An 18811-nucleotide genomic window follows, 5' to 3' on the forward strand; every position below is an offset into this window, starting at 1 on the left:
TTTGTTACTCATTGACTGGGTAGAGGTTATCTGTCTACAAGACTTTCTCCAAACAATGAAGTTCTCCAATGCCCTGCTATGGGGCAAAGAAGATGCAGATGGTGATGGTGTCAAATATTTCTTTCTGCATCAGATATTTAAAATACATCTATATTATTGAGTTATTGAGACTTTTTCCTCTTGGCTGGGTCATCACAACACTGTGTTAAGAAATATTTGGACAGTGTTAACAGCCATTGGAAAACGTTTAGTACATATTTACTATTCTTTTTATTTTGTTAATGGTGTGCATATAGCTTTAATTCTATTTGATCTGACGATTTTGATACCTGTCTACATGTTTTGTTTTGTTGTCCGTCTCCCCCTTCTAGACTGTGAGCCCGTTGTTGGGTAGGGACCGTCTCCATATGTTGCCAACTTGTACTTCCCAAGTGCTTAGTCCAGTGCTCTGCACACAGTAAGCGCTCAATAAATATGGTTGAATGAATGAAGTACATAAATTACGATTATGTTCATAAGTGCTGGGGGGCTAGTAGGGGTACTGTTGGATTGCACTGAGCCAACAAGACTCTCTTGCCCTGGGGAGTGGGAAGACAGGTGCCTGAGGTATTAGTGGCAGCTTTTGTCTGCCAAATTGAGAAGCAGGATGGCCTAGTGGATAGAGCCCAGGCTTGGGAATCAGAAAGACCTGGGTTCTAATCCTGGCTCCGCTGCTTTTCTGCTGGGAGACCTTGGGCAAGTCGCTTTGCTTCCTCTGTGCCCCAGTTACCTCAACTGTAGAGTTGGGATTAAAACGTGAGCCCCAGGTGGGACGTGGACTGCACCCGACCCGATTAGCCTGTGTCTTCACAAGCGCTTAGGACAGTGCCTGGCACATAACAACTACCACAAAACAAATGAATGAAAAAATTGGAAGACCACTGTAAGCTGTCCTCTGCTGGAGGCACTGAAGTTCACTTGTCCATTCTGTGTCATTGCCCAGTGGAACTTGTAGCTGGCATTATCAGATGGGTCCGTCACACCTGAGAGAGACTGAGCTGGGCTTTTGGTGGACTTGAAATGTAAGCTTGAAAGGTGGATGAAAGAACAAAGTAAACAAAGGGAGGAAAAAATACGGCACTAAACGACAGAAAGACTGCCCCTTCTCCCTCTCCCAAGCCTTTCTGGCCTCCCTGTCTTATCCCAGCCATATTAAATACAATCTTTCTGGGAAGGCGAGTTTCAGAAAAAGCTCATCCCCAATGCTATTCAACTCACAGAGTCACCAGATGCCGCCCCACCCCCTTCTCACATATACACATAATTACACCCACTGCCCCGCTTAAACATAATTACACATAATTACAGCCGCTACCGCCGTCCATCTTGAAGCGCACGTTCTTGGCCTCATGGGGACTGAATGAGAGAGTGTGTCCGAGTTGGGGCGACCCACTACCGGAAAAACAAATTCAGCACGCGTGCCTCCACTCCCATTCTAAATTAAAATCCTACAGAGTATGTAGCCTAGAATTGGTCCCTGAGGAGGCAGCATCCCACCCCCGCACTTTTTCCCTAAAAAACCCTATTGAAGATGGGATGATGGTAATGACTGGTGGAGTCTCTTGTTGGGAGTGACAGATGAACCTAGGCAAAGGAATTGATAAATACCTTTTCTCCTTCCGACTGATGGGACAGGGACTGTGTCCGACCTGATGATGATGATCTACCTCAGCGCTATCTCACGAAGCAGCGTGGCTAGTGGAAAGAACACGGCCTGAGAGTCAGAGGACCTGAGTTCTAATCCCAGCTCTTCCACTCTTCTGCTGTGCGACCTTGCGCTAGTCACAACTTCTCTGTGTCTCAGTTCCCTCATCGGCAAAATGGGGATTCAATATCTGTTCTCCCTCCTACCCTAATCTGTGAGTCTGAAATGGGACTTGATGATCTTGTACCAACCCCAGTGCTTCACATAATAATAATAATGGCATTTATTAAGCGCTTACTGTGTGCAAAGCAGTGTTCTAAGCGCTGGGAAGCTTACAAGGTGATCAGGTTGTCCCACAGGGGGCTCACAGTCTTCATCCCCATTTTACAGATGAGGTAACTGAGGCACAGAGAAGTTAAGTGACTTGCCCAAAGTCACACAGCTGACAATCGGTGGAGCTTTTAGACTGTGAGCTCACTGTTGGGTAGGGACTGTCTCTATATGTTGCCAGTTTGTACTTCCCAAGTGCTTAGAACAGTGCTCTGCACATAGTAAGCGCTCAATAAATACGATTGATTGATTGAGCTGGGATTTGAACGCATGACCTCTGACTCCAAAGCCCATGCTCTTTCCACTGAGCCACGCTGCTTCCACAGTATAGTGCTTGGCACATAGTAAGTGCTTGAAAAGTGCCACAATTGTTGTTCTTTGTAGTAGTAGTAAAGTGAGTGACACAGTTAACAAATAGCACAACTGTACTATTATTATTATCATTATTGTGATAGAGGTTTGTCCAGAGACCCTCATACTTTGTCATCCCTGCTGGGTCATAATGTACAAGTGAATAGGCTCATTCTTCCTCTGTCAATCATATCCTCTCCCTGCCTCACCTATCTCTGGTCAAAGTCTCCCTAAAAATCACCTCCTCCAGGAAGCATTGTCAGTCAGTAGTATTTATTGAGCACTTACTGTGTGCAGAGCACTGTATTAAGTCCTTGAGAGAGTACAATATAACAATATAGCAGACACATTCCCTGCCCACAATGAGCTTACAGCCTAGAGGCCGAGCAAATAAATCCCCTACCTTTCTCACTGCTGCAAGTTGCACAAATTCTTTACGTGGAAGACCCGTTTATGGCTGTAAGCTCCCTGTGGAAGGGGATTGTTTCCATCAACTCTATTGTATTGCACATTCCCAATGCTTAGTACAGTGCTCTGCACTCAGCAAGTGCTCAATAAATACCGTTGATGGATTGATTGGCCAAGGCGAACCCCGAATAAGGCTGACGGTGTGTTGTAGGACTGCAAACCAGCCTGCGGTTGCCTTGGTGGTCCCTGTGATCTTTATTCTCCTACTTGCGAGGCTGGAATTCGAACCCAGGTCTCTCGATTCCCAGAGCCATGCTCTTTCCCACTGGCCCAGCAGCGGTTTAAGATGAGGCAGAGGGTAAAAAATACACTCTGTTGATGCATGCGGGATGTGGAAAAGGTTAGCTTTTCTGCCTCAGTCACATAGATCAGTCAGAAAGCTCTCCATAATTTGCTCCATTTTCAAATACAAATCACAGCTGAGCAGACACCCCAAAATTTGAATGGTGCACAACGTATTAAATCATATAAGAATCAAATTTTATATCTTTGGCTTTCCTGCTTCCGACCTACCATTTACCCTTTTCCCTTTGCCCTCAGCATGAGGCCTCCACAAAACCATGGGCTACAGGTGTGTCCTGACCTGGGAAGCAGTGTGGCCTAGTGGAAAGAGCCTGGGCTTTGGACTCAGTGGTCGTGGGTTCAAATCCCGGCTCTGCCAATTGTCAGCTGGGTGACCTTGGGCAAGTCACTTAACTTCTCTGGGCCTCAGTTACCTCATCTGTAAAATGGGGGTTGACTGGGAGCCTCCCGTGGGACAACTGTGTTGCCAATTTGTACTTCCCAAGCGCTTAGTACAGTGTTCTGCACATAGTAAGTGCTCAATAAATACGATTGATTGATTGATTGACAAGCTGATCACCTTGTATCTCCCCAGTGCTTAGAACAGTGCTTTGCACATAGTAAGTGCTTAATAAATGCCATCATTATTATTATTATTATAAAGCACAGGCCTGGGAGCCCAAGGACCTGGGTTCTAATCCTGGCTTTGCCACTTCCCTGCTGTGTGACCTTGGGCAAGTCACTTTGTCTCTTTACCTCTGTTTCCACACCTGCTAAATGGGGATTCAGTACCTGTTCTTCCTCCTCCTTAGACTGTGAGTCTCATGTGGGACAGGGACTGTATCTGGCCCAATTAATTTGTATCTACTTGAGCGATTAGAATAGTGCTTGACACATAGTAAGCGCTTAACAAATACCGTTTAAAAAACAACAACAAAAAACTCCAGAGGAACTGGAATTTTTGCACCTCTAACCCCATCACCCTGCAGATTTGGCTTTTATGTTTATGTTGTGTTTTCATTTTTCCTCATGCCTGATTTCTGTGTCTCCAGTCCCCTCTCCCTACTTAGAATCTTAGATTGTGAACTCCCCAAGGGACAGACAGGGACCGTGTCTAATTTCCACCTGTGAATTCTCTCCCAGAGCACACAGTAAGCACTTAAGAAATACTGTTATGGTTACTACTAATGGCCTCTTGTTCAGCCTCATCAGAAGCTCTTTGAAAGCCTTCTAAAAAGCCCCCTCTTCTGGGAAACATCCCAGGGATAATCCCCCTCACCTTTCTCAGCAGGCTGTCTGGTCATCCCCCTTAGTTCTTTTTGTATTTATCTATTTATGAATTAATTTCCTGATGTCTATTTGTGCCTGATGCAGTTATTTATTTACTTGGGAGTCAGAGGATCTGGGTTTTAATCCTGCCTCTGCCAGTTGCCCACTGTGTGACCTTGGGCCAGTGACTTAGTTTCTCAGTGCCTTGGTTTGCTCATCTACAAAATGGGGATTCAGTGCTCGTTCGCCCTCCTACTTAGACTTGTGAGCCCCATGTGGGGCGGGAACTGTATCCGGCCTAATTAATTTATTTATTTTATCTGTACATATTTATTCTATTTTATTTTGTTAATATGTTTTGTTTCGTTCTCTGTCTCCCCCTTCTAGACTGTGAGCCCACTGTTGGGTAGGGACTGTCTCTATATGTTGCCAACTTGTACTTCCCAAGTGCTTAGTACAGTGCTCTGCACACAGTAAGCGCTCAATAAATACGATTGAATGAATGAATTTGTATAATAAATAAATAATTATAACTATGGTGTTTGTTAAATGCTTACCATATGTCAGGCTCTGTACTAAGTACTGAGGCGGATACAACCAAAGTGGGTTGGATACTTGGGGCTCACAGTTTCAATCCTCATTTTACGGATGAGGGAACTGAGGCACAGAGAGGTAAAGTGACGTGCCTAAGGTCACACGGCAGACAAGTGGCGGAGCTGGGATTAGAACTCATGACCTTCCAACTCCCAGGCCCGGGCTCTGTCCTTAGAACAATGCTTGACACGTAGCAAGTGCTTAACAAATACCATGATAATAATACTACTTTATTGTTTGGATCTATTCTTTCGCTTACTTAATTATTGATGCATGCATCAGTTTGGGCCTAGCTCCTAGAAGACAGGAATCATATCTTTTCAAGACCCTAATTCAGTGCTCCGCACCCAACAGGCCCTCAATTAATATTGTTGGTAATAATGGTAAAAGTGAAGCTATCAAAGCTATATTTGCCTTTGGTATGCGATGCATCAACAAATGGGTTAGCTTTAACTACCATTTGGTACTCTGAAGGAAAAAAGTAAACAATCTGAATAAGCTCAGAAATACCACATTTTTCACAAGCCTAAATTATTTAGATTGGCCTTCAAAACACCTTTCTACACATTTGGGCCATATTTTATGTCCTTGTAAGATTTACTTTCCCATTTGAATTGTGTGTCATTTGTTAAGTTGTGTATAAACATTATTTGAGCTCCCAGGATAAATTTGAAATGTTCCACGACTTCTTGTGCTGGGTAACGAAATATTTGTCTTTCCTTAGTAATGGTAATGTTCAGAGAGTGGAAAAAAAATGGTGATTGGTAAAACCAATTCCTTTACCAAGCCTATTTAATATCTTTTTTTTTTTTTTTTTTACATAGGAAAGGTGTTGTCTTGCCTAACTTGTCATTCAGTTGAACATAAAATGTACAAACTCTAAAGCCAAACTCTTCCAAAAATAATCAGTGAACTCTGAACTATATAAGCATGGAATTTTAAGAGTGTGTGTGTGTGGGGGGGGGGGAGGAAGCTTAAGAAAAATACTAATGCTATTTTAAGTACCCATTAACAAACTTAATAACTTCACCCCCATTATCCTGGCTAATTTACACTTTCATTTGCTTTTATGCAAAATTGTTCACCTGCCTGTGGCAATTTGCAATGAACTTCACTTCAGCTGCCAGTGGAAAGGGAATAAGACCCAATATAGTTGTAAAGAAAAATTTTTCCCCCTCCTTTTAATTGCATTATGCAGAGATGAGAAGTGCATGAAGATCAAATTGAATGTCAGTTTCATAAAACTGCAATTTTGAGCTCCCAACCTTAAAAATGACTTTTTTTCTCCAGTGCACATTTGATAAATTACTCTCAATCTGAGTACTCGTTGATCATTAACTCCGAGGTGATTGCCTGTGCCACAACAAAATGGCTCCAAGAAGTTTGTTGAGGAGATACATCATTCCTTCCTGGATGTGGTTTGCCATGGGCACCGACTCTGTTTAAGTTCAAGACTATAAGCCTTTTTAACCTCTGACATGAAATTCTTTGGACTTTTTTTTTTCCTACTCTGAGGATGATGTATGGTTGTCAATTTGAGGCCTTCCAATGTCAGCGGAGAAGCGGTTCCATTTAGATGATACTGGTAAATAAGAGGGAAGTGGGTTTTGGATGTGGTTCTAATTATGCAATTGCTCATATTCTTCTGTTGTGGCTTGAAAAAATATATCTTGGAAGTTTTAATATCCTTCCTGTATTAAATTGCAACCAGGCTCCCGCAATTACTTTGACAATGAGCTGTTTCCTCAGCACTGAACTTCGGCAAGAATTCTCACACGTACAGAGCATTTGGCCGCCAATTTTATTTTTCTACCTATGAACTGTGTATAATTTAGGGCAGTTAAGCTTTAATTCTCCTTTCAAATGTGGCTGCCTTTGTTTATTCCTTAACCTTTGAAAAGGATGGTAAGCCAACAATGCATTCATTTTTTCAAAGTTATGCCCCTACCCACACACAATTCCCCCTATGGCCAGGAAGACATTTCCTTTGTACTCCAATCTTTTTAGTCAAGCAATCAATGATGAACGAGCACTTATTGTGTGCCAAGCACTGTACTAAGTGCTTTGGAGAATACAGTACAGCAGAGTTGGTAGGTACCTTCCCTGCCCTCCAGGAGCTTACAATCTTTTGGATGACTTAAGTTACTCAGTGGTACTTGATCTGAAGAATGTCAGGCAAAAAAAAAATCACAGCACAGTTGTGCTGGGAAGCACAAACTGCCTTTACATTGTGGGAATGAATTGAGAAGTCACAGGGAAAACAGGCAGAAAGGCCCACACTTTGCAGAGGGATGAAAGAAGCAGAACGTGTGCAATAATAATAATAATTATAGTATTTGTTAAGCATTTCCTATGTGCCAGGCACTGTACTAAGTGCTGGGGTGGATACAAGCATAACCAGTTGGACACAGTCCCTGTCCACACATTGGGCTCACAGTCTCAATACGGTACTTGTTGTGGTACTTGTTAGCGTGTACTATGTGCCAAGCACTGTTCTAAATCCTGGGGTAGATAACAATTAAATCAGGTTGAACAATGTCTCTGTCCCACATGGGGCTCACACTCTTAATCCCCATTTTACAGATGTGTGTGGGCATGGGAATATCTCCCGAAATTATTCTCCAATGACGTGGCTGTACTCAAAGCTTTTGGATTCTTTCCCCATTGCCAAAGGAGAAAAGCATGACTCTAGTGGTCCAGTCCTGTTCAACCCAAATCATAGATACTGATGGTATTTGTTAAGCACCTTGTCTGTCTCCCCCTTCTAGACTGTGAGCCCATTGTTGGGTAGGGACTGTCTCTATATGTTGCCGACTTGTACTTCCCAAGTGCTTAGTACAGTGCTCTGTGCTCGATAAATACAATTGAATGAATGAATGCGTCAAGCACTGTTCTAAGCGCCGGAGTAGATCAATCAATCATCAATCAATCGTATTTATTGAGCGCTTACTGTGTGCAGAGCACTGTACTAAGCGCTTGGGAAGTACAAATTGGCATCACATAGAGACAGTCCCTACCCAACAGTGGGCTCACAGTCTAAAAGGGGGAGACAGAGAACAGAACCAAACATACCAACAAAATAAAATAAATAGGATAGAAATGTACAAGTAAAATAAATAAATAAATAAATAGAGTAATAAATATGTACAACCATATATACATATATACAGGTGCTGTGGGGAAGGGAAGGAGGTAAGACGGGGGGATGGAGAGGGGGACGAGGGGGAGAGGAAAGAAGGGGCTCAGTCTGGGAAGGCCTCCTGGAGGAGGTGAGCTCTTAGCAGGGCCTTGAAGGGAGGAAGAGAGCGAGTTTGGCGGATGGGCAGAGGGATTGGGGGCATTCCAGGCCCAGGGGATGACGTGGGCCGGGGGTCGATGGCGGGACAGGCGAGAACGAGGTACGGTGAGGAGATGAGGAGCGGAGGGTGCGGGCTGGACTGCAGAAGGAGAGAAGGGAGGTGAGGTAGGAGGGGGCGAGGGGATGGATCAGCCTTGAAGCCCAGGGTGAGGAGTTTCTGCCTGATGCGCAGATTGATCGGTAGCCATTGGAGGTTTTTGAGGAGGGGAGTAATATGTCCAGAGCGTTTCTGGACAAAGATAATCCGGGCAGCAGCATGAAGTATGGATTGAAGTGGAGAGAGATACGAGGATGGGAGATCAGAGAGAAGGCTAGTGCAGTAGTCCAGACGGGATAGGATGAGAGCTTGAATGAGCAGGGTAGCAGTTTGGATGGAGAGGAAAGGGCGGATCTTGGCAATGTTGCGGAGCTGAGACCGGCAGGTTTTGGTGACGGCTTGGATGTGAGGGGTGAATGAGAGAGCAGAGTCGAGGATGACACCAAGGTTGCGGGCTTGTGAGACGGGAAGGATGGTAGTGCCGTCAACAGAGATGGGAAAGTCAGGGAGAGGACAAGGTTTGGGAGGGAAGACAAGGAGCTCAGTCTTCGACATGTTGAGCTTTAGGTGGCGGGCGGACATCCAGATGGAGATGTCCTGAAGGCAGGAGGAGATGCGAGCCTGGAGGGAGGGGGAGAGAGCAGGGGCAGAGATGTAGATCTGGGTGTCATCAGCGTAGAGATGATAGTTGAAGCCGTGGGAGCGAATGATGCACGCTAATCAGGCTGGACACAGCCCCTGTCCCACATGGGGCCCACCGTCCTATCCCCATTTCATAGGTGAGGTAACTGAGGCTAAAAGAAGTGAAGTGACTTGCCCAAGATCGTACAGCGGACAAGTGATGGAGCCAGTGATTTTCACCAAAGCCATATGGGCCTCCACTTTCTTTCCCTTTTGATTAGGCACAAATTCCAGCCTGGTAACCCCTTTGCCCATAAACATTCATAAAGTAAACATGTTGCAATGACATGATGACAATCTCTGCCTTGGTTTGCCTGTAAAGACGGGTATATCCACGGTGAATGTATATTATCAAATCCATCTCTCTAGAACCTTTTTTTTTCCAAGTTAATGAAAGCAACCCACGCCATCACATTCTTTTACTTTATTACTAATGATGGTCAAATCACATTAATGTTTATTTTACTTACTAAATCAAAAGAAAAACAGATCCGCATTATGCTCAGAATAATTTGGCTCCATCTGAATGAATTAGAATCAGACAGATGAGGAAATTGGATACCAAGTGCCAGAAGGTAGGACCAGAGAGTCAAGAGGGGCAGAGTTTCAAAAGCATGTTTAAGATGGCACTTCAGATGGAATATCTTACCAGGGAACCACTGAGTTGATCAGTCACTTGATTCAATAAGTGGGCGAGGAGAACCAAAAATATGTGATGACTAAGTGAAAAGATTTTTTTCATTTTATCCCCGTAATAGCTTGGTTTTAGTTTCAAGCAACCTTATCAAACTTGGGTTCATCAGCTAATTTGACTCTCACAAATTTTCTCTCAGTGGAACAAGAATGAACTGTGCTTTAGAGAAACTGACCAGAGACAGTCTACCCTCCTTTTAATTTTTGAGTTAGGTTTTGCTGTTTGTTTTTACAATGCCAGTTATAGAGCAGTGGAAGTCAGTTTTTGTGAACTCAGGTGTAAGAAAATGCCTTTTAGCATGAATCAAAAATCCTAGGCAATTTCAGTGCCTGGCCTACTATAGTTCTAGTCTTCTTGAGCTTTCCGTCGAGCAAAATTGTTCTGTAGCGAAACATAACTTCTCAATGAGACAGGATTTTCAATAGCTTAATATTCAAGAAATAAGGATGCTCTATTCCAAGCACAGTACATTCAGATGTTTGCCACTCACTGTATCTGCTGTACTGACAGATGAATCATTATAATTCAAGTGCTGGCCAGAGATGCAAAATTGAATGCTAAATGGTGACCAATCAATCAATCGTATTTATTGAGCGCTTACTGTGTGCAGAGCACTGTACTAAGCGCTTGGGAAGTACAAGTTGGCAACATATAGAGACAGTCCCTACCCAACAGTGGGCTCCAGTACTGACAGACAAGGGAAGATGGGAAATGTGGAGGGAGAGCCGGAGATTTTAGCACAGGTCCACAGTTGTGATGCATTTGGAAAAAAATGAGATGAGAGATTACACTCCCAACTGGAATGCCCGATGACATTAATATCTCTAAAACAGAAAGGCAGGCAAAGGAAGGGGTATGTCAGGCCTATTTTTGTATCCTCTCTGCCCAGGAAGCAGAAGATGAGGCACAAATAGAAAGAACCTGAATAACTCTGAGAGATGAAGACAATTAGAATGAGAAAGAAGTAGATCTCCAGGCCAAGAAGAGAAGGTTCGAAATGATAACTTCTTTGGTAAATCCACTCAAGTGAATGGGGTGGTGCAGTGATTTACATTGAGTTAAAAAGAAAGTTGTCCTTCGCGTATGTGATGGCGACTCTCTGGGAGCAAAGTTGCTTCCGAGTCCTGCTGTGGTGAGTTACTGCTTTGCAGTGTGCTTCTCTGGTTTGGGCCCCGAGGACTGTTGCACTGTGCTTCTGTAGTTTTTGCTGTTTTGATTACTGCAAGTCAGTGTGCCTCTGTAGTTTATAGAGCACGGACTGCAATAAAAAAATATGTACAGGGTGATATATTACTAATATAAACACTTTTAGGATTTGGATTTTTTTTTTTTTCCTCTGAAAAACTACCACTTCCTCTTCCTTCCCCATTCTCTCCCGATTTGCTGCTAGAGGCTGAGCTTTTAGGGCCTGTTGGGAAATCTGCCATTAGATCCCTCATAACAAACTAAAAGCTCACGATGATTATTGACATTTACTGCTCTTGAGCTCCTCCTGAACCAGTCTCAACCCTTCTGTCTCTGAATTGCTCTCAATTCTTTTACCTCCATCTCTCCCTCACGGTTTTGTAACTCCTCCCGATTCTAATCGGAGTGCCCAGAAGCCCTTCCCACTTTCAAAGCCCTCCTAAAATCGCAACTCTTCCAACAAACCATCAATAAAAGAATCAACCAGTGGTGTTGAGTGTTTTCCGTGTGAAGAGCACTGTACTGAGTGCTTGGGAGAGTACAGTACAACAGAGCTGATAAGCATGTTCCCTGCCAACAAGGAGCTTGCAGTCTAGAAGGGGAGACAGACATTAAAATAAATGACGGTTATGTATATAAGTGCTGTGGAGGTGAGGTGGGCTGTGTACTCTGCACACAGTAAGCGCTCAGTAAATACGATTGAGTGAATGAATGGATAAGGCTTTGAAGGTGGGGACTATTGTATATGAAGCGGGAGGGGAGTTCCAAAAGAGAGAGAAGACCAGGGCAAGGCATTGGCAGTGAGATAGACGAGATTGAGATCCAGTGAGTAGTTCATGTTGGAGTGAAAGGTGTGAGTCGGATTGCAGTAGAAAATGAGTGAGGTAAGATAGAAGGGGTCAAGTGGATTGAGTGCTTTAAAGCCAACGGTAGGCATTTTCTGTTTGATGCAGAAGTGGATGGGCAACCACTGGAGGTTCTTGAGGAGTGGGGACATGTGGACTGAACTTTTTTTTTGTTAGAAAAATGATCTGGACAGCATAGCGTTCTTGCCCGCGGGATCTTTTTGAGGCTGAAGTGTCCACAGCATAACGTAACCTCGTTACGGGCAGGGCACGTGTCTGCTCATTCCATCGTACTCTCCCAAGTGCTTAGTACAGGGCTTTGCATTAAGAAGTGCTCAATAAATGCCACTGACTGATTGATTACTGGCAGAGAAGCAGCGTGGCTCAGTGGAAAGAGCACGGGCTTTGGAGTCAGAGGTCATGGGTTCAAATCCCAGCTCCGCCAATTGTCAGCTGGGTGACTTTGGGCAAGTCACTTAACTTCTCTGGGCCTCAGTTACCTCATCTGTAATATGGGGATTAAGACTGTGAGCCCCCCATGGGACCACCTGATCACCTTGTAACCTCCCCAGTGCTTAGAACAGTGCTTTGCGCATAGTAAGCGCTTAATAAATGCCATTATTATTATTATTATTTAACTGTCACCCTTTTGAGCTTTCTGGGTTGGGTTTTAGATCCTTCTCTCTGACAACCTGTTGGCCCCCTGAACACACATAAAGGACATTAAGACCGATTCTGTGGTCTAAAATAATAGTTTGGATGCAAAACAATTATTATTAAACCAATATTTTTAGAGCATATGGTAAATGTGATGTTCTGAGCTAATAATATAGTATCCGTTTGACAGCCTAATGACTAACTTGGGGGAATAAAAGTAATCATATAATGCAATATTTAGAATGGGTATACAGTGTATATAGTTATTAAACCAACATTGACATCTGTGTTCTCATTGTAGGAGAACCTCTGGTTTCATCCGTAACCTCACACTATTGATTCTCTCTTTCTGTCCCTCTTCAAAACACGTCTTTCTAAATGGTAGATTACTCACCGATTTGCAGTGTATCCTTAAAACGTCGGGGTGCTAAATTTAGAAGTGCGTGTTTTTACAGTGTTAAGCCTTTTCTTGTTTGCCCCGCTGAACAATAGTGGACAAATTGCTCTTTGATTTTGGATGGCAGTTGATTTTGAGGGTTAGAGAACTAGAACGTGGTTTAACATTGGTGCGTGAGAACTCTGAAATGTTCTTGAGCCTTTTGGCATAGAAAGGATGCAGGGAAAGGATTTTTGCATCCCTTTCAGATGGCTGGGAAGAATCAGTGTGAATGTGTCTTCTAGACTGTGAGCCCACTGTTGGGTAGGGACTGTCTCTATATGTTGCCAGCTTGTACTTCCCAAGCGCTTAGTACAGTGCTCTGCACACAGTAAGCGCTCAATAAATACGATTGATTGATTGAATGCCCTTTGTCTTACAGAGAGGAAGCTGGGAGTCCAGAGAAAGGGCTTACTCTCTCTACTGGTCATGTCTGTTATATTGTAATATCATACTCTCCCAAGCCCTTAGTAATAATAATAATAATGGCATTTATTAAGCGCTTACTATGTGCAAAAGTGCTGGGGAGGTTACAAGGTGATCAGGTTGTCCCACAGGAGGCTCACAGTCTTAATCCCCATTTTACAGATGAGGGAACTGAGGCACAGAGAAGTTGAGTGACTTGCCCAAAGTCACACAGCAGACAATTGGCAGAGCTGAGATTTGAACCCATGGCCTCTGACTCCAAAGCCCGGGCTCTTTTCCATTGAGCCACGCTGCTTCGCTATAGTACAGTGCTCTGCACATGGTAAGTGCTCCATCAATCGTGGCTCAGGGGAGAAGAGCACGGGCTTTGGAGTCAGAGGTCATGGGTTCAAACCCCGGCTCTGCCAATTGTCAGCTGTGTGACTTTGGGCAAGTCACTTAACTTCTCTGTGCCTCAGTTACCTCATCTGTAAAATGGGGATTGAGACTGTGAGCCCCAAGTGGGACAACCTGATCACCTTGTAACATCCCCAGCGCTTAGAACAGTGCTTTGCACATAGTAAGCGCTTAATAAATGCCATTATTATTATTATTATTATTATTATTATTATTATCAATATGATCGGCTGACTGACTGAATTGGAAAAAACATCCACCGGGAAAGTGACGTTCTCTAGTGGATAGAGCACAGGCCTGGGAGTCGGAAGGACCTGGGTTCTAATCCCGACTCTTCCACTTGTCTGCTGGGTGACCTTGGGCAAGTCCCTTCACTTCTCTGGACCTCAGGTCCCTCTGCTGTAAAATGGGGATTAAGACTGGGAGCCCCATGTTGGGACAGGGACTGGATCCAACCTGATTAGCTTGTAAGAATAATAATAATGATGGCATTTGTTAAGCGCTTACTATGTGCAGAGCACTGTTCTAAGTGCTGGGGGGGATACAAGGTGATCAAGTTGTCCCACGTGGGGCTCACAGTCTTAATCACCATTTTACAGCTGAAGTAACTGAGGCTCAGAGAAGTTAAGTGACTTGCCCAATGTCACACAGCAGACATGTGGTGGAGCCGGGATTCAAACCCATGACCTCTGACTCCAAAGCCTGTGCTCTTTCCACTGAGCCACGCTGCTTCTCTAGTCACAAATCACGTAAACCAGCTTCTTTCCAAATAGCTTGTATTAAACTCACATGGGGCTCACAGCCTAAGGGGGAATGAGAAAGAGGTATTTAGTCCCCATTTTACAGATGAGGTAACTGAGGTCCAGAGAAGTGAAGTGACTTGCCTAAGGTCACACGGCAGTCAAGTGGCAGAGCTGGGATTATAAACCAGGTCCTTGTGATTCCCAGCCTGTGCTCTAACCAGTAAATAATAATAAATAATAATGATGGCATTTGTTAAGCGCTTACTATGTGCAAAGCACTGTTCTAAGCACTGGGGAGGATACAAGGGGACCAGGTTGTCCCACTTGGGGCTCACAGTCTCCCCATTTTACAGATGAGGTAACTGAGGCACAGAGAAGTTAAGTGACCAAAGTCACACAGCTGACAATTGGTGGAGCCGGGATTTGAACCCTTGACCTCTGACTCCAAAGCCCGGGCTCTTTTCAACGAGCCACGCTGCTTCTCAGTAGGCCACACTATGTCTTTGTGGTCAAGGACTATATCTGGTTATTTTGTTGGACTTTCCAAGTGCTTAGTGCAGTGTATTGCATTCAGAATGTGCTCTATAAATTCTGCTACTGCGGCCTCTACTGAGTCAAGCAATCAGTGGTATTTATTGAGGACTTACCGCCCCCAGAACACTGTACTAAGCACTTGAAATAATGCAGTGCAACAGAAATAGCAAACACATTTCCCACCTATAATGGGTTTACAGTCTGGAGGGTGAGTTTGCGATCTAGAGGGGACTGCTGTTGCTGCTGAATTGTACTTCCCAAGCACTTACTACAGTGCTCTGCACACAGTAAGCGCTCAATAAATACGTTTGAATGAATGAATGCTGCTGCTATACTACTACTGCTGAAACTACTATTACTATTACTACCACTACTCATCATTATCATCAATCGTATTTATTGAGCACTTACTATGTGCAGAGCACTGTACTAAGCGCTTGGAAAGTACAAATTGGCAACATATAGAGACAGTCCCTACCCAACAGTGGGCTCACAGTCTAGAAGGGGGAGACAGAGAACAAAACCAAACGTACTGAGGGAACTGAGGTCCAGAGAAGTGAAGGGACTTGCCCAAGGTCACCCAGCAGACAAGTGGAAGAGTCGGGATTAGAACCCAGGTCCTTCCGACTCCCAGGCCTGTGCTCTATCCACTAGAGAACGTCACTTTCCCAGTGGATGTTTTTTCCAATGCAGTCAGTTAGACGATCATATCCACAGAGCACTTACTATGTGCAGAGCACTGTACTATAGAGAAGCAGCGTGGCTCAATGGAAAAGAGAACAGGCTTTGGAGTCAGAGGTCATGGGTTCAAATCTCGGCTCTGCCAATGGTCTGCTGTGTGACTTTGGGCAAGTCACTCAACTTCTCTGTGCTTCAGTTCCCTCATCTGTAAAATGGGGATTAAGACTGTGAGCCTCTTGTGGGACAACCTGATCACCTTGTAACCTCCCCAGCACTTAGAACAGTGTTTTGCACATAGTAAGCGCTTAATAAATGCCATCAAAAAAAAAAGTCATTGGAGGATACTGATGACTGTGAGGCTGGGTCTGAGAGATTGGTATGGGACAGAAGGTGAAGGAGAAACTGGACTGGAAGACTCCAGACTGTAAGCTTGTTGTGAGAAGGGAATGCGTCTACCAACTTGGTTATATTATACTCTCCCAAGTGCTTAGTACAGTGCACTGCTTACAGTAAGTACTCAATAAGTACCATTGGTTGATTGATTGGATAGCAATGAATTGGATAGAAAAGGACTGCACAGAGTTGTAGAAGCAGGCGCTTGGGTGGACACCTCCCCCCATCTACCCGAGAAGATGGGAAGCATGGGAAGCAGCGTGGCTCAATGGAAAGAGCACGGGCTTGGGAGTCAGAGGTCCCGGGTTCAAATGCCGGCTCCGCCAACTGTCAGCTGGGCGACTTTGGGCAAGTCGCTTCACTTCTCTGTGCCGTAGTTCCCTCATCTGTGAAATGGGGATTAAAACTGTGAGCCCCCCGTGGGACAACCTGGTCACCTTGTAGCCTCCCCAGTGCTTAGAACAGTGCTTTGAACATAGTAAGCGATTAACAAATGCCATTATTATTATTATTATTACACAGCCACGAGCTTCAGCCCTCCGTCTTTATCAAAATGCGGTGAAGACATGCCCTGGAGGGAAGGAGGAGAGCGCTGTTGGCTCTGACGTGGAGGACTTGGCCAAAGTTTTTCAGATGGTTAATTGAAGGGCTCCGACTAGATCCCAGTTCTGCTAATTTGTTACCTGGCATCCTGTTAACTCAAACTGCGACTTCTGTTTGAATTCATCTCTAGAGCAGTTAGATGTGGCCCTGTACAAAGAGTTTATGGGCCACACGCACACATTGTTAAGCATTTTCAAGGCAATGAAATGGGGATTTCCAGCTAGGGATTTTTGTCACTTTATCCAGAGCAAGGGAAGCCTACGATTCTACCGTTTGTAAATATTTTTTTTTTTTGTCTTCCTCTTCCCTGTTAGAGAGCAGGCTCCCTGTAGGCAAGAAGTGAGTCTTGTGCTTTTCCTAAGAATTTATACTGGGCACTGCACTCGGTAAATACCGTGACTATCACTCTGAGTTGCTGAGTCCAATTTCTTTTTAATCCCCTTGAAGAAGATACTGTTAATAATAATAATAATGATGGCATTTATTAAGTGCTTACTATGTGCAAAGCACTGTTCTAAGTGCTGGGGAGGTTACAATAATAATAATAATAATAATAATAATGGCATTTATTAAGCGCTTACTATGTGCAAAGCACTGTTCTCAGCACTGGGGAGGTTAAAGGTGATCAGGTTGTCCCACGGGGGGCTCACCGTCTTAATCCCCATTTTGCAGTTGAGGTAACTGAGGCCCAGAGAAGCAAAGTGACTTGCCCAAAGTCACCCAGCTGACAATTGGTGGAGCTGAGATTTGAACCCCTGACCTCTGACTCCAAAGCCCGGGCTCTTTCCACTGAGCCACGCTGCTTCTCAGGCGTGTGGAATTCGAATGCACTGTTTATGCTGTGCTGTATTTTCTCCCCAGTAAAATGAAGTGAAAGAAGATTAGAAGTGGTCAGCTGGGTGTGAAATCAAATGAACAGGCAGGAGAGACCTGATTTTCTGAGTGTCCGTCATCATCAATCGTATTTATTGAGCGCTTACTGTGTGCAGAGCACTGTACTAAGCGCTTGGGAAGTACAAGTTGGCAACATATAGAGGCGGTCCCTGCCCAACAGTGGGCTCACAGTTTAAAAGGGGGAGACAGAGAGCAAAACCAAACATACCAAGAAAATAAAATAAAAAATAAATAAATAAATAGAGAAATAAATATGTACAAACATATATACATATATACAGGTATATACATATATATATACTGTCTTTTTTCTTTCTTCCAGGTGGCATGTCTGACCCAGGTAGCGGCTAATTACCTCATTGCAAGGAAAGAAGCACAGCGCTGGGGCACTGCACATGGAAGTATTGTTCCCTATCAGGTAAGGATGCGCGCGCACGCACACACACACACACACACACACACACACACACACACACACACACACACGCGCGCAGCCTGGGTAAGAGAAGCAGCGTAGCGTAGTAGCAGTTGCCGGGGCTTGGGAGTCAGAGGTCATGGGTTCTAATCCTGGCTCTGCCACTTGTCTGCTGTGTGACCTTGGGCAAGTCACTTCACTTCTCTGTGCCTCAGTTACCTCATCTGAAAAAAGGGGATTGAGACTGTGAGCCCCATGTGGGACAACCTTGATCACTTTGTACCTATCCTAGGGCTAGCAACAGTGCTTGGCATATAGTAAGCGCTTAACAAATACCGTAATAATAAAAATTCTTTTCTGCTAGTCAGTCTACTAAGCGCTTACCATATGCAGAGTGCTGTACTAAGTGGTTGGGAGAGTACACGTGGCTCAGTGGAAAGAGCCCAGGCTTTGGAGTCAGAGGTCATGGGTTCAAATTCCGGCTCCGCCAATTGTCAGCTGTGTGACTTTGGGCAAGTCACTTAACTTCTCTGTGCCTCATCTGTAAAATGGGGATTAAGACCGTGAACCCCCTGTGGGACAACCTGATGACCATGTAACCTCCCCAGCGCTTAGAACAGTGCTTTGCACATAGTAAGTGCTTAATAATTGCCATCATTATTATTATTATTATTACAGTATAACAGACACATTCCCTGCCCACAGTGAGCTCTGTGATTTAGGATTGGGAGATAATTGCTTCGGCTTTGGATCGCCAGAGTAGTCCATAACATATCTTAGTCTGGGGACAACCAAAGTTCTCTTGTTCACTGTAGATTTCGCGTTGGACATTTTCATCAGAAGTAAGATTAGTGA

The 18811-nt window shown here is 44.3% G+C and overlaps 1 protein-coding gene across 5 annotated transcripts in view; it reads left to right on the forward strand.

Annotated features, from left to right (window-relative positions):
• SUGCT (succinyl-CoA:glutarate-CoA transferase) overlaps positions 1-18811 on the forward strand; it is a 389451-nt gene that overhangs the window by 58173 nt on the left and 312467 nt on the right. For all 5 annotated transcript variants that reach the window (XM_038760523.1, XM_038760522.1, XM_038760521.1 and 2 more), the window contains exon 9: positions 17864-17959. In XM_038760523.1, the coding sequence (XP_038616451.1) occupies positions 17864-17959 (96 nt within the window). The remainder of the gene's footprint in view (positions 1-17863; positions 17960-18811) is intronic.

This window comes from Tachyglossus aculeatus, chromosome 18 (genome assembly GCF_015852505.1).
Source record: "Tachyglossus aculeatus isolate mTacAcu1 chromosome 18, mTacAcu1.pri, whole genome shotgun sequence".
NCBI classification, from domain to species: domain Eukaryota; kingdom Metazoa; phylum Chordata; class Mammalia; order Monotremata; family Tachyglossidae; genus Tachyglossus; species Tachyglossus aculeatus.